Source organism: Euprymna scolopes, chromosome 2, assembly GCF_053919585.1.
Source record: "Euprymna scolopes isolate OS-2025 chromosome 2, ASM5391958v1, whole genome shotgun sequence".
Classification (NCBI taxonomy): domain Eukaryota; kingdom Metazoa; phylum Mollusca; class Cephalopoda; order Sepiida; family Sepiolidae; genus Euprymna; species Euprymna scolopes.
The window spans coordinates 151,469,674-151,492,610 of record NC_136483.1 but is presented as its reverse complement, the minus strand read 5'-3'; the positions used below and the strand labels follow the sequence as shown (position 1 = coordinate 151,492,610).

At 33.6% G+C, this 22,937-nt stretch overlaps 1 protein-coding gene across 6 annotated transcripts in view; it reads left to right on the top strand.

Moving 5' to 3' along the window:
* LOC145297667 (unconventional myosin-XVIIIa-like) overlaps positions 1-22,937 on the top strand; it is a 794,600-nt gene that overhangs the window by 454,979 nt on the left and 316,684 nt on the right. For all 6 annotated transcript variants that reach the window (XM_080143864.1, XM_080143857.1, XM_080143848.1 and 3 more), the window contains 6 exons: positions 1,920-2,062; positions 7,581-7,681; positions 13,624-13,684; positions 17,641-17,785; positions 19,354-19,501; positions 20,139-20,261. In XM_080143864.1, coding sequence (XP_079999990.1) covers positions 1,920-2,062; positions 7,581-7,681; positions 13,624-13,684; positions 17,641-17,785; positions 19,354-19,501; positions 20,139-20,261 — 721 coding nt within the window. The remainder of the gene's footprint in view (positions 1-1,919; positions 2,063-7,580; positions 7,682-13,623; positions 13,685-17,640; positions 17,786-19,353; positions 19,502-20,138; positions 20,262-22,937) is intronic.

Here is a 22,937-nt window from a genome sequence, read left to right as displayed (position 1 = left end):
ATTTCACTCTTTAACTATTCTCAGCAATGAATTCCACCACACACATTAATATTGCTACTTTTTAAAGTCTTGCTCAAGATTTCTATTTTTTGTCTACATACAGGGTGGGCCAAAAGTCACTGACCCATTTTAATTTTAAATAACTTTTATTTTAACAGTTCTATGCATGAAATTATAGTATCATAAAATAAAGGCAATAAACTTTGTAAGCTTGAGAAACTTGTATTGTTACATGTGAAAAATGACATCCTGCAAATGCCTTCCATTTTCTGCTTCAGAAATTTTTGTTCTTTTGATTACATCTGCCACAACGTTTTCCAAAGTTTCTGGCATTATTTCTCTAGTGATGTTTTCCTTTAGCTTTTTTAAAGATTTGGGTTTGTTGACAAAAACCTTTTCCTTTAGATATCCCCACAATAGGTTCATCTCTCACATCGAAATGTCTTCGATAGGCTCTTTGGTTTGAATTATTGAGCCTTGATTTTGATAGTAAAATTGTACAACTTTTTGTAGGTTGGACGATACTGAATTTTTCATAATTAATTTTCAAGATCTGAAAAAATTTTTAAAAAATATTAAGAAATTAAAAAATACTTAGAAATTAATTTTGGCCCACTCTGTATATTTCCACAGTCAAACAACGTTGCAGCTCACAAGACTCATGACAGCAAATAAACTGGGAATCCAAAACTAGAGTTTCACCCTCGTTTAGGTTCATCAGTTAGGGCACATCCGAATTTGGAATTCGAAACCCGAGTCCCTTTTATGTGAGGCGAGTATTCTGCCACTTGATAACTGCGCCACCAACCAACACAAATCAAGCAAACCGGTTTGTTTGCTGTCATGGTTTTTGTGAGCTCTGATGTTGTTTCACTGTGGAAATAATTATATAATCTCTCACATTCTGAAAATTCTATTACTAATTACTTGCTAGGTTAGCATGTTGATTGGCATCATTTTAGCGAGTGTAAAAATCATACTTGTGAGACATCAGCTTGGGTTATCATTGGGTGGATGACCACACCCCTTGTTCGAGACGAAGTAGGTTCATTCCATAGTCTGATTTCGCCATGGTTTACTTGATCTGTGTTAACAGACTTTCTTGTGTGTGGAGACAGTTTCGCCTCGCATGCAAGAGACTTGTTTCGAATCCAGAGTTTAGATGTGTCTGACTGATAAGCTCAAATGAGGGTGAAACTCATCTTGGACTTTCAATTTGTTTGCTGTCATGGCTCTTATGTAATCTCACAACCTGAAAATTCTATTACTAATTGTTTGCTAGGTTAGCATGTTGAATGGCATCGTTCTAGCGAAAATTTGTACTTGTGAGATATCAGCTTAGGTTATCGTTGGTTTGATGACCACAACCCTTGTTCGAGATGAAGTAAGTTCATTCCATAGTCAGATTTCGCCATAGATATTTGATAGATATTCTTGTGTGTGGCGCAATTGCTCAAGTGGCAGAGTACTTGCCTTGCATGCAAGAGACTGGTTTCGAAGCCAGAGTTCAGATGTGTCTAACTGATAAGCTCAAATGAGGGTGAAACTCATCTTGGACTTTCGATTTGTTTACTGGCATGGCTCTTGAGAGCTGTTGTTTGGCTATGGAAATAATTGTATAAGCTCTCACATTCTGAAAATTATATATATATAATGTATTTATTTCAAAAGATTAGTGCATTTTATTAAGTCTTTTTTTTTTTTACTTGCCTCTACAAGTGCTTTGGATTTTCTTCATCAGGACTTTGTGGGATGCTATAATGGATGTAGCTTTGTCTCTAGAGAACACCAGAGAGAGCACTTGGAACAACCAAGTGCTTACTCAAGGCTCTTTTATCAAATTTCAGGGGTCTTTTTCCTTTGTCTTTTTTTTTTTGCTGAAGATATATGTATATATATATATATTTTTTCCATTTCAGTTGACAAGCTGAACGCCATGGAGATGTTGTTAGAATCTTTTGGAAATAGTCGTACGCTTCTCAACACAAATGCTACAAGATTCACTCAGCTTATTTCCCTCGATTTTGACTTCTCTGGACAACTTTCATCAGCAACAATCCAGGTCAGTTTTCTTGCAATACAAATCTTTTAATATCTACTAGAGATTGCGCGATTCCAATACAATTACCGATTCTTTATAAATCTCTAAACATTTAACAATAGATTTATTTTTTCATGATTACCGTAATAATACATGTTGAATATGCAAATATTTGCCCAGACATAAAGGTACATTTGTGGGGGATGATCCATAGGTTTTAGTTTTATTTGTAGTTTAAGATTTTTTTAAGCTTATGTTATGCTCTCTGGGTAGTTATTTTGGTGGCGGGTTCTTAGCTTGGCTATCTCTTGTTCTTATTACGTGTTGTCACTTAATGTTTCAGGCATTTGACTGTACTTTTCATTACAGCACGTGGATGGTGTGAGTAAAAGTTAAGGTATTGTCCTGTGAAGGTTGGCTTTCGATATACGGATATCACAAAACTGATCAGTGCGGGTTATTAATACATCCAGGAAAGATAGTTTGTTGTCATGTTCCTTTTCTATAGTGAACGGATGGGTGGATTGAGTTCACATGTTGAACGTCCTCGTTGTGAGGTCAGAGTATGAAAGTATCATCCACATATCATAGCCACACTGATCTAGATCAAACACCAAAGGACATCACCCAAAAACCAACCACAGTCTGCATACTATACTCGAAAGGCCTATTCGAAAAACTTTTTTAAAATATGCAGCCGGTATTATATTAGGACAATATTCAGAAGCAACTTGACACTCCGAAAACACCAACTGAGAAACTCATGACAAAAAACAGTGTTTATGAGATTTCATGTAAATGTGGAAAACTCTACAAAGGGGAAACATACCGCCCCCTCAAAGTAATATCAGAAGAACACTGAAAAGCTGTAGAAATTGAAAAATCATCCCTAGCAGGCCATATATGGAGAGAAAAGGGCATCCATTCCTTAATGTGGGATGATGTCAAAATACTAGATAGAGAAGAGAGATGGAGGGTTAGAAAACTCAAAGAAGCAGCACATATGGTGAATAGAAATGACCTTCTTCTTAAGTCGTCCAAGAATTGAATTTAACCACATTTGGAATAAAAAAAAAAAAAATAAACATAATTAAAAACATGGTTTCTTTCCTTTTTTTTTTTTTTTTAAACTCTTCCACAAAATGTGCCCAACCCAAGAGAGATACCCCCCTCCAACCCTATCTTTTCTTAGAATCATCTCCCTTGTCTCCTCTAGAAAAAATGAAAACACACGTAAGATGTTCGTCCATGGTTTTTTACTTAATAGAGACAATTAGCAGAAGTATTCTGTTAAAAACTGAATCATAAAGTTTTAAAAAGTACTCTAGTGACACCTGAAAATTGACCTTTATTTTTTTCATAAAAAGAAAACACACCCTCAAACTCCAGGTTTGATTTCTTGCAATATAGAGTTAACTGCCTTTTTCTTAGTTGCAAAAACCTCCCAAAAAAATGAGTTTACACCTGACGAAGGTCGGAGGTTTCATCGACCGAAACGTTTTGCCAGGATGAGAATAATTGTCTGAACAATCAAAACAATATAAATAAACTTTTCTTGTTTAAATAATTTGACTATACCCATTTTATTTAAAAAAAAAAAAAAAAAAAAAAAGATTGAAAAGACCTTATTCACTCTTTGGAAGATTGTCAGTGTTAAAACAAGCATTTTATTATTTCTAGTGACCACTTGAAAAAAATCGCTCATAAATGCGACTGTTTCACTTGCAACATAAAGCCCTGCTAAAGCTTAAATTGCTAGGGCCTCTCATGGACGTGGAATCTCTGCTTTTTGGTGGAAATCTGCTTTTCATAAAAACAATTTATGTCAAATTGTAAGATTATTACTTCATTTTTCCATCACTATTTGGCTGGATTTTATTTCTTTTTCTCTACTTTTCCTCTCTCTCTCTCTCGCTTTATCTATAATGGTTTTCATTGAAAAAATGTAAATTTTTCCATGAAGATTAAAACTTCAAATGGTTCATGATGAGGGTAAAAGAGTGAGACGATCTTTTTAATTAGCTACTCAAATCCTTGATAACTAAGCACAATATAAATCCAATTAATCATTCTGGCTGTAAATGTAACAAGTGAACCTGTGTCATACCGTTTGATTTTCAACTGGTGATTTAGAGCACAGTAATAGACAAGATGCATTAGAGATTAATGTTTACTTAATCTCTGTAATAAAAGCTTAGAAATCGTAATAATTTAATTTACTATGAATTTTTACTTCTACAAACATTTTGGCTACAGATTTGAAGGCGTTTCAGCTTTTACTGAAATCAGCCAACTTTTTAAGATGACATTCTAATAAAGGCTGACATTGATGGAAAAAGTTTGTGCACATACACACAATGCACTCATGCTGCATTTACAAAGAAAGTCAGTTGCATGAATGTGGGCATGCACATCTGGAGTGCGCCGCACGAATGTATGCATGTGTCTAGAGTGTGCTGCACAAAGGTGCACACACGTCTGGAGCATGCACATTCATACAGCATGCTGTATGAATGTGCATGGTAATCTGGAGCAAACTGCACAAATTCTGCACGATCAAACTGCACGAACTCATGCAGCATGCTGGAGCGAGCTGCACGAATGTGTGCACACGTCTGGAGCGTGCTGCATGAATGTGCACGCACATCTGGATTGTGCTGCATTATGTGCATGCGTTTTTGTTGTTTGGACTAAAAAAAAAAAAAAAAAAAAAAACCGTCAGTAAAATAAATTTTAAAATATCTCAATTTATGAATATGTAAATAACAGGAAAACAAATATCAGACATTTCCCGGAAATATCAGACAAAAAAAAGATTAAGATCATCTGATAAATAAAAATAGAACAAATATTTGCCAATAAATAAAACCTAATTAGGAGATTTACTTATATCCGACTTCATGAGGTGGAGGAGGATGAAGAGGAGATGAGGGGTGAATAAGTCTTAGCTTAAAAATAAATAATAATAATAAAAACTTTGCACAGCCGCTTGCATCTCTTGATCAGTTAAAATATTTGCCTGGTGTATCAAATTGTCTGCAATCATTTCCGGTGTGGATAATCACTTTTGTCTACTAATAGGTTATTTGAGCATGAATCATAACACTTGAGACTCAGGTGTGTATGTGTGTGTATGAGATATATATATATACTAGCTGGATGCCCAGTCATACAGTACATTTAAACATGATATTTTAATTTATGTAGATTGCGTATGTATGTATTATTATAGAATCCTCTATTGAATATTATATATTATGAGAACAAATTTGCCCGGTGGACTAATTTACAAAAAAAAAAAAATTAAATAAATAAAATAAAAAAAATAACAATGATAATGTCGGTCATCAAATTCCATCTCTGTTTGTTTACAATATCAGGTCAGTTGATATTTGGGTTTGACGGTGAATGCCCTAAAAAAGTCACTTCTGATTAATGTTTAGTTTTAAAATATACAAACGAAGAAATGATTTGTGGCAATTTTAAAACGTACCTCTTTTTTTTTTATTGTAAATTGAACTCAAAGCAAAGCAAAAAATTAAAATGGAATGGTGAGATACACCCGAGCTTGAACAGGGGACCATTCGATCTGTAACCACTGAGCTATATCTCCAGATTATAATAAATGTTTGTTTTTTTTAAGAAATGATTTGCTGAGAATTATTCCCCTTGGCCAGTGCAATGTAAAATATTAAACTTTAAAAATTCTTTTTTATCTATAAGAAAGAAAGACTATTTTTAGGATCAGAATTTTTCGATTTTCTATACTTATCGGATTAATTTCTGTAGAAAACATATCTAAGAACACTGTCAGACATATAAATTAGCTTTGTGTGAAATTTGCAAAAGATAGGCTCGGCCATTTCGGAACCTATGAGGAAGGAATTCACATGCAGACTTTTATATAATTAGTAGAGATTCATTTATTCATTGCGAACTATTATCCTCATCTTTTTTTTTTTTTTTTTTTTTTTTCACAACGTTTCGGCCAACTATTCCTCTGGCCTTTATTAGGCGGTAATCGGATAGGAACTCCGAATCTCCTAACTGCATCCTTAGCAATTACTGCCTTCCATAGTTGTTGTCATCTCACCACTATGAAAGGCAGTAATTGCCGAGGATGCAATAAGGGGATTCGGAATTCCTATCCCATCCCGTTGCGGTCATCACTTGATGAAGGCCAGAGGAATAGTTGGCTGAAACGTCATGAAACAACAACTAAAATAAAAGACAAGGATAATAGTCCGCAATAAATAAATGAATTAATAAATAATACTCCTCTCAATAATGAATTCCAATTAAGTAATAATAGAGATAGAGAAGAGTGGCATTTTGAAAACATTGTTTCATCTTCAAATTATATTATAGAAATTAGAAAACTAAATAACTGTGTTTTTTGGGGGGTTTTTTTTAATCCAAAATAAATTATTTAGCTTTAAGTATAAACAAGCTTACAACTGACTTGTTTTTGTAGATCATCTTTCTCGACAGAGATATAAACAAATCATTACTTGACTTTCTAAGTTCTATAAAATATTTCCCCCCTTTTGTTCCATTTTACTTAAATCGTAAGCCTAAAATTTTATTGATTTTTCTTGAATAGAAAAAAAAATTGTATACTCTATTTTGATCCAAAAATTGAATATCATTTAGTATCACTGTGTCTTTACCTTTGTAAAGAGATATAAATATGGTTAAAAAAAAAAAAAAATAAAAAAAAACAATTGTATAATTTTACATCTTCTGGGATAAATATTCTTCTAATGATGCTATCATAATTGATAATTACTAGAAATCTTCTCAACTACTGATAGTCATGACTAATAACACCCTACCTTGAGAACTCCTTGTTCAAACTCCTCAGCTTAACATTCACAGGCAACATGAATTAATACAAATACACTGAGGACATTGCAAATGTTGCTGCAAAGGTGGTGAGCTCTCTCTACCGTGCTAGAAAATTACTCCAATCTAAGAGTATCTTGTACCTCTACAAGACCACTATTCGTCCATGGAAGTATTGTCGTCACATCTGGGCTGGTGCATCTGCCATTTGTCTATCGCTTTTAGACAATTAAAAAAAAAGTCACTAGTGTAATAGGTTCCACACTATCAAACAAACTCCAACCTTTGTTCCATTGCCGAAATGTTACACCTTTGTGCCCGTTTTACAAGTATATTAATGGAATGTGCTCCGACAAACACCAAGCACTTGTACTACCCCCTCGACGTAAATACCCCCCCAAAAAAAAACACACACACACTGTAGAAATCCTTAGATGCTGAAAAGCCTACTATTCAAATAGTTTTTTCCCTCTTGATCTGCTAGACTTTGAAATTTATTCCTGGGCCCCTGCTTTCCTGACTGTACTGACATGCAGAAGTTCAAGTGTGATGTGAACAGACATCTTGCTGCTTAACTTCCTATATAGTATTCCTGTAAATTCGGTTCCAAACATCAAAGTGGTACTTTGTTTGAGCTGAAATAACATTTTTTAAATTATTTTTACCTCTAATTTTCTTTTTTTTTTTTTTCCAGATTTTGATGTTAGAGAAATCCCGTTTAGTCCGCCGGCCCGAAGGAGAACCCAATTTCCACATTTTCTATTATATGTTGACTGGAGTTGACTCCCAACTTAGGTGAATTTTAATTTTTATAAAAATCTTAACATTTTACATTCGCATGACATTTTGATGGCTTTATTCTTTTGCAGATAATTGTTTAAAATAATTGTAATGAATCGTAAGGTTTTGCACATGAGCCATTTTAACCTGTTACAACATTCCTCTCCTCTGAGGGATATTAATGTTATATAATCCATGTCAAGGTTTTGTTAATCCCTAGAAGTATGCTGTTATGAACACAGTAGGGATATTATATTATTACTATTACCAAACATTAAAGGAGTAGATAATACCCAGAAGTATTGCCTTGTGACAACAAAGTCTACACATCTCAATCACCGTGTGCACAACCACCGCTCTTTCAATAAGAAATAATGATGCTCTAGTGTATTTACATTTGAATATATGGCATAATCGCATTGACACACCGGTTCTCACCAGATCACTGAAGTTAAGCAATGTTGAGCCTGGCCAGTACCAGAAGGGTGACCATTTGGGAAGGCTAGTCGCTGTATGTACTTCTGGGAAGGTTGGGCGTGGGGCCAGCACCCTTCCCCTGTAAAAAGAACTCCTCGCTACAAAAACATCTACAAAATGTTGTAGATGGCCTATGCCCCTCCAGGGTCTCTAGGGATGGATGGATAATCCATGTCGCAATAAGAGTGGTCAAAGCCAGCAGCCTTGTGCCAGACTAGAGCAGGTACAAGTGTTGAGTGTTGTAAAAAAAAAAAAAAAAAAAAAAGATTGACCTCTTTTTTTAACAGGATGCAGAGATAGTCACATAGTGTAATTTATATAAGGATAAAAGTCAACCGGCGGCATAGGAGTGTATTCTTGGAGGAAAGAGAGAAAAAAAATATAAGGATGGCTCTCTTTCCCAAGGATCACAAGTCAGAACATGTTAATTTCAATCAATATACATTTGTAAACACATCTCAGTTTCACCAGCGCTAATCAGTTCTAATTTGGCACATTGCCAAGATATCTTAAATTTAAAAAGAAAAACAAAACGTTTATAAAAAAAGGTCAAAACTTGAAAACTCTGCTTAGATAGTTGTCTAATGATAATAATGGTCTTCTTGCAATTCCAAGATGTAAATGTCTAGTTCTCCTGCTGTGCATGCCAACAAACCCCATATAATCAAGATTCCAAATGAAATCTGTTGATTTTTTTTTTTTTGTTTATTTTTTATTTTATATTTTCTTTAAGTCTTCAGACTGAACCAAACCTGGTTCTATCAGATCAGGCTGTCTGAAAATACGAGCTTCCTGACCTAAAATGCACCAAGCATTGATGCTGTTGTTTTTCCCCCCTTTTCCCTTGCAAAACTCCATGTTCTGCAAAACCAAAAACAAAAACAATTTCCCTCTATAAAACAACCAAACCAAATACCATGTATAAGTACTTTGACGATTAAGAACTTGAAGGATAAAAGCTTTTACCAAAATGACTGTATTTAAATATTAGATAATTTTAAAATGGTTGATATGCCATTAAATAATCTTAAAATGATTGGTATGCCATTAAATAATCTTAAAATGATTGGTATGCCATTAAATAATCTTAAAATTGTTGATATGCCATTAAATAATCTTAAAATGGTTGATATGCCATTAAATAATCTTAAAATGATTGGTATGCCATTAAATAATCTTAAAATGATTGGTATGCTATTAAATAATCTTAAAATGATTGGTATGCCATTAAATAATCTTAAAATGATTGATATGCCATTAAATAATCTTAAAATGGTTGATATGCCATAAAACTAAACAATCAAACCAAACAACATGAATGAATATTTTAGGATTTAAACAACTTAAAGCATAAAACTTAACAAAATGACTGGATTCAGCATTAAATAACTCGAAAACAGATTAATATGCAGTAAAACAAAACAAAACTTGATTGGCCAGAAGCCAGATAACAATCATTACTATGCAAATTTCAGGCTTAGTCCACTCCATCTGAGTTGTTTTTAGTTTGGAAGTTTTAACTTTCCAAGGCATATTGCCATCCTTTATTTCACTTCCCTTTCTTACTTGTCCCTCATGAGGGCAGAATTATGCACAGGGTTGGCTTTTAATATGGAAGAAAACTCTGCTCCTAAAACAGTGGGGAGTTCCAGATTAGAAAGAAAAAAAAAAAAAAAAAAAAAAAAAGAAGAATTATCTCGGTTTAGAAGAATTTTTCCTTCACTGACAGAGGACAGAATAGATGAAGTCATATTGCAAGGTTAGCTAAGTTATCCCCCTTTGTTGTTTGAGTTCTGATTGCCCAATATCAGTTTTCCAACACTTTTATTGGCCTATTTGGAAAAAGGAATTAAAAACAACTAGCAGTCAGTTTTTATAAGGTGCAACATACAACTTCTTTTGGTCAGTGTATTATTTGCAACTGCTGCCAAGTGCTGTAAGAACTCTGATGATGTGTGTTCCTACACTAGAGCTTCTGATTGACTAGGAAAGGGCAATCACAGTGGTACACCTGCCTACTTAGATCAAATGAGAGTAATATCAGGTTGACAAAGTTCTTGCAATGCCCTGTCAGTGGGGCTGTAGAATACGCTGACTGCTCCCTTGCAAAGAGTAAAAGTCTCTCAATGGGGCCACCTGTTGACCATAGGTGGTGACCCGTGATGTTTTAGGACAGAATCCTGGGGATTGAAGGACTTGGAGGTCCGGTTTAAGCACCTCAACTTCTCTAACACGCTACTTTTGCCCTTACTTTGGCTAGATGGGAGATCAGAGAGGCCCAATCTGATCAATTGGCTGGTCATGTCAAGCCCCATTATATATAATCCACCCCAAACTTAACAAAGTACTTATCTCCCAGCCACTTAACATTAACCCTAAATACTTAATGGCAAGCGATGGCTAAGGGTCAATCAATTGGTAAGACCAAAACTCTTCACATCTGCTTCGGCTAAACAAATTAATTTCATATAATTTAGTCAATAAAAAGTGCTTGAGATTTTACTGAACAAAAGTGTCTATCATGTCGCCCCAACATAAACAAGGCGAATGGGTTTTCCCCTTGCTATGCACAAATTATGGACTCCGGGGTGGGTAGGGAGCATGATAGATGAAAATGAATAAATTATTTATGGAAAACCAAAATAAAAACTGCCTTTTAGGCGCTAAATACCAGGAAAGAAACCATTCAGATGTCTCTGATCTTTCCAGCTCAGAAGATGAGAAAATAAATGATGGAAAAGCCTTACCATCCACAAAAGAAAGAAATTTCCAAGATTCTTGATTATTGAATTACTAAAAAGAAAAAAATTGGCGCATTATCACCATTTCTAATAGAAAGAATACTAAACACGAAAAGTACTCTTAAAACAACAACAAAAAAAAGATGGAAACATCTTAAGATGCTCAAAACTTAAAATGGATAAATTCCATGAATACAAATGCAGAGTCTTCCCACATGAAAGACTGAATATATATAAAGGAGTGATCCAAAGCTATGAATTATCTCTAGCAATGGAAGAAAAAGCAAAAAAGAAACAAAAAAAAAACAAGGAGTGATCAACCACATATGCATAAATAAAAAAAGAGGCGGTAAACTGATTACAACAAACATATATATATTAACTTCTGATTCCCCAACAATATGAAGAGTAGTTAAAATTATTTAAACATAAAAGTAGAGCAATATATACCAGCTCCTCCAAGATGTTTCAATTGCCACAAGTATGGACACAACAATGGTTAAATTCAACATAACCCAAAAGGATTTTCATTAAAAAAAAAAATAAAAACAAGACAACTAAACCTAACACCACGAATAGGTACTTAAAGATATAGAAAAATCTAGAACATAATAAATTTTTTTTCTTCAAAATCACTGGATTCGGCATTAAATCACCCAAAATGGGTTGATATGCCATAAAACAAAAGCAACCAACCAAGTTCTTGCGGTTTTTAACTTTTAAATTCAGAGGAACATATCTCGGCTCAAACAAAAATTGATTGATCGAAATAAGCACCATCAGTATCAACACACTTTTACGAACGCAAAACAAGTGTATTTATGCCAGTAACGTAAAAATCTTGCATTCTGGTGACGATAAAGTCACTGAGGGCATTTTTGATATAGCTTGGGTTTTTGAAGCATTTCTCACGTAGAAAGTTGTCCAGATGCTTGAAAAAGTAGTAGAGGTCTGGCGATTATGGTGGATGAAACAGTTTCATAGTCCAATTCGTTTAACTTCTGCAGGATCGGTTTAGCAACGTGCAGTCTGACATTATCGTGGAAGAGAATTGGGCTTTTTTCTGTTGACTAATGCTGGGTGTTGTTGACGAAATTTCTTATGCATTTCATCCATTTGTTGACAATTCTTCTCTGCCGTAATTGTTTCATCTGCATTCAGAAAACTAATAGATGAGACCAGTCACAGACCACCAAACAGTCAGTATGACCTCTTTCTAGTGCAATTCTAGCTTCAGGAAGTGTCGTGGAGCTTTGTCAGCATCTAACCACTGAGCTGAGCATGACCGGTTATCGTAAAGAACCCGCTTTTCCTTGCAAGTCACAACCCGGTCGAGAAACAGGTCGTTTTTGTTGCATAAAAGAAGGGAAGATGACACTTCATAACAGCGTTTCTTTTGGTTGTCGTTCAACTCGTGAGGCACCCATTTATCAAAGTTTTGTTTTTCCAATCTCTCTCAAGTGGTTAGAAATCATCGTATATGTTACATCTAATTCAGAAGCAAGTTCGTGCCTGGATTGGCTGCGATTAAGGCTCTCAATTGATAGTTGTCAACATCCGATGGCCGACCACTACGCTCATCATCAAGACTCATCATCGCCAGGAAATTTCTTAAGCCACCATTGTGCTATGCATTCAGTAGTGGTTCCTGGGCCAAATGCTTTGTTGATATTACAAGTTGTTTCAGCAGCTTTTCAGCCTAGCTTGAATTGAAATAAGAAAATTGTGCGAATTTGCTTTTTTTTTTTCATCTTTTATTCAACATTCTGTAGACATAATTGTTTTGAAACGATTGTCATTTAAACGATTAGATAGAGCGAAAAACACTCTTTAAAATGATATATATTTTTTTTTACAAGGTGATCACCACTTATCAAGGCCAGTACGTTAGTGTGGGGATTTAATAAAAGTGTCTACTTAAGGGGGCGGTTCATCAGGAATTTGTTTACGTTGGACTGGAAGACATCCAGGTTGTAGTCAGGTGGGAAGCAGGCAGACAGAACAGAGTTCCACAGGCGTCCAGTTCTAAGAAATTTGCTTTGTTCATGGAATCTACGTTTTGATTTAGGCACAGATAAAGAGTTTTTTGTCTTTCCAATCGCTCTCAAATGGTTGGAAATTGTTGTATACTTTACGTCTAATTCAGAAGCAAGTTCTTGAACAGTTGTGTGTAGACTGGCTTCAACTCTTAATTGATCGTTGTCAACATCCGATGGCCAACCACTATGCTCATCATCTTCAAAATTCTCATCGCCACCACAAAATTTCTTAAATCACCTTTTTGCTGTGAGTCCAGTAGTGGTTCCATGGTAAAATGCTTTGTTGATATCGCAAGCTGTTTCAGCAGCTTTTCAGCCTAGCTTGGATTGAAATAAGAAAATTGTGTGAATTTGCTTTTTTTTCCATCTTGTATTCAACGTTCTGAAAATTGTTTTAAAACGATTCTAATTTAAACAATTAGATTAAAATGATATATAAAGTAAAAGTATTATAATAAAAACTCGTTTGAAATCAAAATTATTAATTCTGCAAGAACTGTCTCATCAGCCTAACACATAATATAACTAGAATATGTGATTGCTTGATTGCTACAAATATAATCACTTTAACATGTTTTTGCTTATGAAAAAGTCAGTTTCAATTTAAAACAAGTTTAGTTTATTAACCAAAAAATTTCATTGCATTTTATTATTTTTTTTTACATTTTAAAAGAATAAACAACTTTTTATTAATTTTCAGAAATGAACTCCAATTGACCTCATTGACGGATCCAAATCAATTCATGACTCCGCTGCAGAGGGTGAGTCTCCTTGTTGAATTATTTCTTAATTAGCGGGACCTGTGGAAATTCCACAGTGGACTCTTTCATATGTAATATATTGATGGTTGCATTCTGTAGATGTTCAGCATAAAGGAAGACACCCTGATATTATTGTAGCTCTTTTGTTAAAACTGCAAAAATATTTATCTAAGCTAGCAAGGACGTCCGGTGTAGCCCCAATCGTAAAATATGCTTAAATGTGATATTTTAATTCTTGCAGATTTTATATACATCATTATAGTGTCAATTTTCTATCGATTCTTATATATTATAAAATTGATTTCAAAAATAAAAAAATAATATATCCATACGACTTGGGTGCATCAGCTTTAACCGAAACCAAAAACTTATGAAGTAAAAAAAAATATATATATATATATATATATATATATATATATATAAATATAACACCGAAATTACATAATTGTCGATGCAATAATTTATTTCAACCTTATGGTATTTTCAAGCATCTAAACTAGACAATTACATTTTTGATATTTTAGGATATCAAAAATGTAATTGTCTAGTTTAGATGCTTGAAAATAGTATAAGGTTGAAATAAATTATTGCATCGACAATTATGTAATTTCCGTATTATATTTTTATGTTATTGCTTTGTTTACCACATTGAGCTCTCATACCCGGATTTCCTCTGGAATTATTCCATTATAACATACACACACATATATATATATATATATATATATATATATATATATATATATATATATATATATATAAATAAACTTGAGTCCTTCAGCTATAACCAAAACTTATGAAGAATTCTTGGTAAAATTATTTATAAAAAAAAAAATAGGTGATTTGAGTTCCCTCAGCTATAATCGAAACTAAAACTTATAAAAAATTCTTGGTAAAATTATTTATTATTGTAGTGAAGTAGAAAAAAAAGAAATTAAAAAAAAATATATAAGACACAGCTGTTCCTTCCAAAAGGTCGAGCTCTTCAACGTCCAAAAATAATTCACGGTCACTTCTTCCAACCGTTGTTTCACTCTCTGCGCTCTTCACCCCTGCTTAAAAAAAAGTACCGTTTATATGCTGCCCATTTCTCCACTTATGCAAATTGACTATCAACCAGAGCCATCTAGTTTTCCATTTCTCCAAACAGCCAATTTGCAAAGGGGGACAACTCAAACCACAATTATAAGAAATGGAAGGTCATAACAATTAAACGACAATCACTCAGCACAAAAAAGATGCACAAAATAATACATGCTATCGTATTAATATATAGATAACTCCTTTCACAGACACCAAATCTTAAAGCCTCCATTTTGATTTTTCCAGTGAATGAATCTACAGCAACAAACAGGGGAGATCACCCCAACAACTTAACTCAAAGAACAGAACTCTCTTTATCTAGAGAAACGACGAGACAACTTAACACTCCTGACTCTGGCACGTGTCATTGAAACTATTCGCTATAACTGCATCTTGTTGCAAGCAATGATGAATAGATAATATGGTGCCAATAAGAGTAGAAAAAAGACATGATTTAATGAAATACAATTATATTAGAGATATTTTCATCTACAGGAAGGGAAGGAGGTGCTTGCTTTTGGTTAGCAAAGAGATTTTTTGGTGCTTCTGTAGTATTTCTTCCTACTTGTTTCTAACATCTGTGGAACACTACCATAGGACTTCTTCCCTGCAGACTACAATATGGTCACCCTTAAATCCACTATCAAACAACACTTGTCATAGACTATCCTTATAAGTAATCAATTCATCGTTTTCAATCCTCTCATAATATTCTTCATCATGCAACTAATAATCTATCCATCTCATTAACTTTTATCTTAAAGTTGTTTTTAGCCTTGAAAAGTATTAACTCGTTGGTATTAAGAAATAACATGGGGGGGGAGTACGGTTACTACATTATTTCTATTAGCAAATATAAAAAGAGAGGACAAATGCCTGGGGAGATTGTCTTGCGACGGCAAAATGTAACCCCCCCCTGATTCTGTTAATCCCTAGAAGTATACTGTCATGAACACAGTACGAATGTTATATTATTACTATTACCAAACATTAAAGGAGCAGATAATACCTAGAAGCATTGCCTTGTGACAAAAAACCTACATATCTCTACCTCAGTGTGTACAATCATGCTCTTTCAATAAGAAATAATGATGCTCTAGTGTATTTACGTTTGAATATATGGCATAATTGCGTTGACACACCGGTTCTCGACAGATCACCGAAGTTAAGCAACGTTGAGTCTGGTTAGTATCAGATGGGTGACCATTTAAGAATTCTAAGTGCTGTATGTGCTCTCTGCTTATCTCTGCATTTATTTCCAGTTGTTTAACAACAGGGGAGGTGTGGTTGGAGATTGCGCACCTCTTGCCACAAAAATTTCATGCGCAGGCACCCCTACGGTGGGTATCCATAGTCTGTTAAAAACTGAAAGAGCCTTTACCTTATCTAAGTGTATTTACCAATGCAAGCAACTTTTGGTTTTGAAAGTCGTTGAACATAAATATTGTTACATAATATGAAAACTCCACTATATTACGTGCTTTTACTTTTGGCAATATTATCTATTGGATTCGTATTTATGGTGTAATTTAATTTTATTTGAACAAATGCACATTTTTTTTTTTTTTCATTGTTTATTTTATTTAATTTCGTTTGAAAAATTCATGTTTTTCAATATGTTAAGTAAACGTGTAAAGTTGTATGTTTTTCAATATGTTAGGTAAACATTGTGTAAAGTTGTATGTTATTCCACGTATGCTTCTAGAAAAGATTACTGGAGTTGTAAGAACCATAAAAACAATGGTTTTTATTTATTTTGATATTTCAAGCTGTCTTCCTCTCTTGCTAACAAAATGTAGCGAAATTAATCAAAATGAAAGACATTGAAAATACTGTAAAGTTCCTTACCAAGGTATTCGAAATAGTTTATATTAATTTTTATAACTGTTTGTCAAAGAGGAAAGTGTTGCAGCAAATCGGGAGGCGGTATGGAGATGCGCCTGTCGACCATACAAGGTAGACATAGAGGCAAAAAGATAACGGCAATAGCAAAAGAAGAATGACAGACACTGAAATTCGTTTAAAGATGACGGATCGTCTTTTATTTACCCAAAAGAAATAAATGCAAGTGCCAAATTCGAAAGGCCTGGAGATTGTGGTCAGTCCGAGTAAAACAAGATATGGGACATGGCAGCTTGGCATCAGTAGGCACTGGTGAAGTAACTAGACGAACCTGGTTACTTGAACAAGGCTGCTGCACATCAGTAGGCACTGACATGGGTAATCGGATGTTGACAGGCTCTAGACTGGGTAGCCTGAAATCGACCAGCACTGAATTGGGTAGCCTGACTGGTACGGGCACTGGATCAGGTAGCCTGACTGCTACAGGCACTTGATAAGGCTGCAGGAGGTGTTGTAGAAGGGTAGTCTCATGAAGCAGGCTGGCAGTAGTACTGGTTCACATGAAAATAGTTTGGAAAAGGTAGCCCTGGAAAGAGCTGTTTGAACTACTGTTACTGCTGGGACCCTTCAGCGGTTGCTGGACTCAAATGACTAGGAGTGCATCACAGTCATGATTCGAGAGTCTTCCTGCCCCCTTGCCTCTATGTCTACTTTATAGTTGTATGGTTGATAGGCACATCTCCATACCGCCTCCCAACCTGCTGCAACACTTTCCTCTTTGACAAACAATTATGAAAATTGATATAAACTATTTCGAATGTCTTGGTAAGGAATGAATGCAGCCCAAAGATAAATTTTACAGTGTTTCCAATGTCTTTCATTTTGATTAATTTCGCTACATTTTGTAATCAAGAGAGGAAGACAGCTTGAAATATCTAAAACGTTCTCTACCATGGTGTGTGCATTGTTTATAAAACCTTGTTTTCTCATTTGTTAGACTGTTTAACTTTACTTTTTTTGCTTCCTTTCAGAACGATGATCGGCAGAAAGCAGCTCAGAATTGGGCAAAAGTTAATAATGCCATGGAAGTTCTCGGATTTTCCCAGGAGGAAATGAAGGCCATTTACTATGTTTTGGCTGCAATTTATCATCTGGGAGCCGCTGGCGGTACTAAAGGTTCGTTCTTGTGTATATAAAAAAAAAAAGAATTTTTTATTCACGTTACATAAGGACAAGAAATTTAATGTTTTCTAATTCGTTTTATTAGTTTTAAAACTGCTCTCTCATACAGTGATTTGCAAAATTTGTCTCTGAATTTTTTAGATGGTTTGTGGCGTAACGAAAAAAGTACTAAGTAAAATTCAGTTCTAAGTGGCATCCTTCTGAAGGTTGAAGGTTCAATCCTCAGTACAGGTGTTATTACTAATACAATTGCGAATTAGTGAATACTTCTATCCAATTCCAGAGTTCAACTGAAATATTTCTGAATTTGACAAGATATAACCTGAATAAGGTTACATTGGCCAAAACACTGTGAGAATAACTGTTGCAATATTTTTGATAGTATGTGAGGGTAGTTATTTAATTGCCGCCCACATCGGCAATATTTGGCACAAGGCCTGGAAAGTGGGAACCCTGCAGGCTCCCCTGAAGGAGGGGCACTCCTGCAATTTTAAAAATTGCCTGAGTAACACCGTCGGCATTCCCCGGTCGGGGCGCCTCAGGCAGCAAGCAATAAACTTGCCTCACCGGAAAGCCCGGTGGCAAGGCCTGGGAGGGTGGACCTCCTAGGTATTACCCAGGCGGTGTACCTTAGTCCAACAGGTGCTGGGCCGGTTCCCGGCCCCTCACCTGTTGGGCTGAGTGTCAAGTGACGAATCCTTGACGTGTACTAACCCTGTCTCCCTGCAACCGAAGCCGCGAGGAGACATCCCATCACATCCCATCGTGAAGGTATGACTAAAGAAACTTGGAAGGTTCTATTTATAGACACTGATGATAGAAACTGACCAACCAAATGGAACCATGCTCTGCTAGCAACCAATCAAAAACTGGAATCATTCCATAAAAATACTGGATATTTTAGAATTCCCATGCATAATTTTTCATGCCCACAAAAGAAGGAATTTTGCTCTTCAACTGCAAGTTCAAGACTTGTATGGATTAGCTACCCACTGAAAACTATTTTTCATCTCATCACTTATATAGATAAGCTACCCATCGGAAACTCTTCTAAAAATTAAACATGGCTTTCAATTCAAAAAATATCTCTGGAGATAAGAATGGTAGTTAGAATAATTGTCAGTTTTTAAGCATATTCTGGATAAAATTTTGAATGGCACTCTTTATTTTAATCTGGATACTGTTTTATAAATTTAACAAAATTAGCATAAAATTATAGCATAAGAAACATTACACAAATTTTTTTTTTTTTTTTTAACTAAGTGACCATTTTTTATAATCCGCAAATGAAAGCCTAAAAGTTGCTTAAAAGGGAATTATTTTATAACTGTATTCTTATATCGCCCTCACTGAGGATTGAACCTTGTCACTTAGAGCTCTGTTTTAATAATACTTTATCTGTTATGCTACAGATTCTTGTGGATTCCCAAATTCGACAGAAAAATTTCAGAGTTCTATGAGATTCATGAAATTACAGCTTGTTGAAGGTACTCTGTTGAATAGAAGAGAAACTCGTTTTCAAATTTGTCATTACTTTTGCTGATTTTAATCCATTATGCCAGGTACAAACAACAAATCTCAATTTGCCAAACCTGCCGCTGCCCAAAAAGCTGCCTCGTTACTTGGGATCAAAGTGGAAGAACTTTCTCGTATGATTTTTAGCCCATCTTCAGGATCAGGTGGAACCCTTACCAGAAGCGCCTCAATGAGGTAAGTAAACCAACAAAAAAATCTTTTGGTATTTCTTTTACCTCTTAATTGGTACTGGGACAATTCCAATATTTATCCTAATTCTGACACAATTACTGATTCTGTTCTAAATAAGATTCCAATGCGATTACTGATTCTGATTCTTATGAAACCTCTAAATATTCAGTTAGTTGCAGGTTTTTTTAATTTTTTTTTATTTTGGATTTCTGAAAAATCCTATGTAAATATGTGCATATATTTTCACTAAAATATACTTGGGACACGGGGTTGTGGTGATCTATAACTTTTAGTTTTACTAGTAGTTTAAAATCAATATTGATTTTTAAAATCAATAGATATTTATCATTATTACCAACAATGGAAAACTTCGTCTTAAACAAACAAAAATAATTAAGAGAATCATGTTTGGCATCAGAATTGATGTCAGGATGGTTTAAAAAGAAGTTGTTTCAACTTGGTTGGAAGATTAAGACATGATAAAAAAAAAATTTTAATGAACCCTTAAACAATGAAACAAGTCAATCTCATTTTTATAAATGTTTTTATTTTTTGTTCGCCTTTCTATTTGCATATCTTAAAAGAAAATTAGAGGCAAGATCTTTGTAAAACTAATATTTTCCTGCTTTTTCTCCATTAGAATTTCTAACGCAGCTGATCGTCAAGCAGGGGAGACAAGCACGCCTGCCTTTGATGCCCTTGAAGGTTTTGTTACGGGACTCTATTCTGAAGTATTCAATGTGGTTGTTGCGTTGATCAACAGGTGAATTCAATTCATTACCTTCTCTCTTATCACCTTTTTTTCCCTGTATTTCTCTACCCTTTTTTTCTCTTGAATTTGTTTCCGTTTTTTTCACTTTGTCTCCATCTTTCTCATTTTTAAAATATTTTTCATTTGTCTGGTCACTATTTGCTCAGACAATGTGTGTGCACTTACACTTGCTCTAGAAAATGACTATAGCTCAAGAAATAAATAAAAATAAAGTTCAAGACAACTTTGTAGCAGGAGTATGACAATATTATAGGATAAAAAAAGGTTGATGTGAAACCTGATTTTTCTATAAACTGACCCCCCCCCCAAAAAAAAAACAAAAAAACTTGTAATCCTCATCTCCATAGTTGTTGTCTTACCATGGTTTGGCCAACTAATCCTCTGGCCTGCTTGGGTAGGATTGAAACCACTATCTTCAAACAATGATCACCTGGAATCAGACAAATTCAACACCTATCCACTGTACCACAGGCCCCGATCAAGGTTGGATTTTATAATCTTATGAATCCAATTTTGTGTTATCTGGTCAGGTTGGTACCAAATGGTATTATTTTATTTTTATCTATTTTTTTAAATCCTTTGAGATGATGCTACGTAATTAATGCAAAAATATTGAAGGACTCAAAAATGCTAATAATAAAAACTTGGAATTAGATAAAAGCAAAGTTAGAATGAAAAGAATTATTTTTCTCTGTTAACAAACCGGATAGTTGGCTTCATAACCAATGCAAATCATATAAACTGAATGGAAAATGATGACTGACACTTTTCCACGAATATGGAAAAACTAGAATAAATTTCAGTTTTAAAAATGGCAAACTAAAATCACCTGGATTTGATAATAGTCAGTCCCAAACCACTTTATGTAGAAATTGCATTTAGTAGTTTTTCTTCACAAATAATTGCAACATTGTAATTTTTTTCTTCACAAATAATTGCAACATTATAATTTTTTTCTTCACAAATAATTGCAACATTGTAATTTTTTTCTTCACAAATAATTGCAACATTGTAATTTTTTTCTTCACAAATAATTGCAACATTGTATTTTTTCTTCACAAATAATTGCAACATTGTAATTTTTTTCTTCACAAATAATTGCAACATTGTAATTTTTTTCTTCACAAATAATTGCAACATTGTAATTTTTTTCTTCACAAATAATTGCAACATTGTAATTTTTTTCTTCACAAATAATTGCAACATTGTAATTTTTTTCTTCACAAATAATTGCAACATTATAATTTTTTTCTTCACAAATAATTGCAACATTGTAATTTTTTTCTTCACAAATAATTGCAACATTATAATTTTTTTCTTCACAAATAATTGCAACATTGTAATTTTTTTCTTCACAAATAATTGCAACATTATAATTTTTTTCTTCACAAATAATTGCAACATTGTAATTTTTTTCTTCACAAATAATTGCAACATTGTAATTTTTTTCTTCACAAATTATTGCAACATTGTAATTTTTTTCTTCACAAGTAATTGCAACATTGTAATTTTTTTCTTCACAAGTAATTGCAACATTGTAATTTTTTTCTTCACAAGTAATTGCAACATTGTAATTTTTTTCTTCACAAATGATTGCAACATTGTAATTTTTTTCTTCACAAATGATTGCAACATTGTAATTTTTTTCTTCACAAATGATTGCAACATTGTAATTTTTTTCTTCACAAATGATTGCAACATTGTAATTTTTTTCTTCACAAATGATTGCAACATTGTAATTTTTTTCTTCACAAATGATTGCAACATTGTAATTTTTTTCTTCACAAATGATTGCAACATTGTAATTTTTTTCTTCACAAATGATTGCAACATTGTAATTTTTTTCTTCACAAATGATTGCAACATTGTAATTTTTTTCTTCACAAATAATTGCAACATTGTAATTTTTTTCTTCACAAATTATTGCAACATTGTAATTTTTTTCTTCACAAGTAATTGCAACATTGTAATTTTTTTCTTCACAAGTAATTGCAACATTGTAATTTTTTTCTTCACAAGTAATTGCAACATTGTAATTTTTTTCTTCACAAATGATTGCAACATTGTAATTTTTTTCTTCACAAATAATTGCAACATTGTAATTTTTTTCTTCACAAATGATTGCAACATTGTAATTTTTTTCTTCACAAATGATTGCAACATTGTAATTTTTTTCTTCACAAATGATTGCAACATTGTAATTTTTTTCTTCACAAATGATTGCAACATTGTAATTTTTTTCTTCACAAATAATTGCAACATTGTAATTTTTTTCTTCACAAATAATTGCAACATTATAATTTTTTTCTTCACAAATAATTGCAACATTGTAATTTTTTTCTTCACAAATAATTGCAACATTATAATTTTTTTCTTCACAAATAATTGCAACATTGTAATTTTTTTCTTCACAAATAATTGCAACATTATAATTTTTTTCTTCACAAATAATTGCAACATTGTAATTTTTTTCTTCACAAATAATTGCAACATTGTAATTTTTTTCTTCACAAATTATTGCAACATTGTAATTTTTTTCTTCACAAGTAATTGCAACATTGTAATTTTTTTCTTCACAAGTAATTGCAACATTGTAATTTTTTTCTTCACAAGTAATTGCAACATTGTAATTTTTTTCTTCACAAATGATTGCAACATTGTAATTTT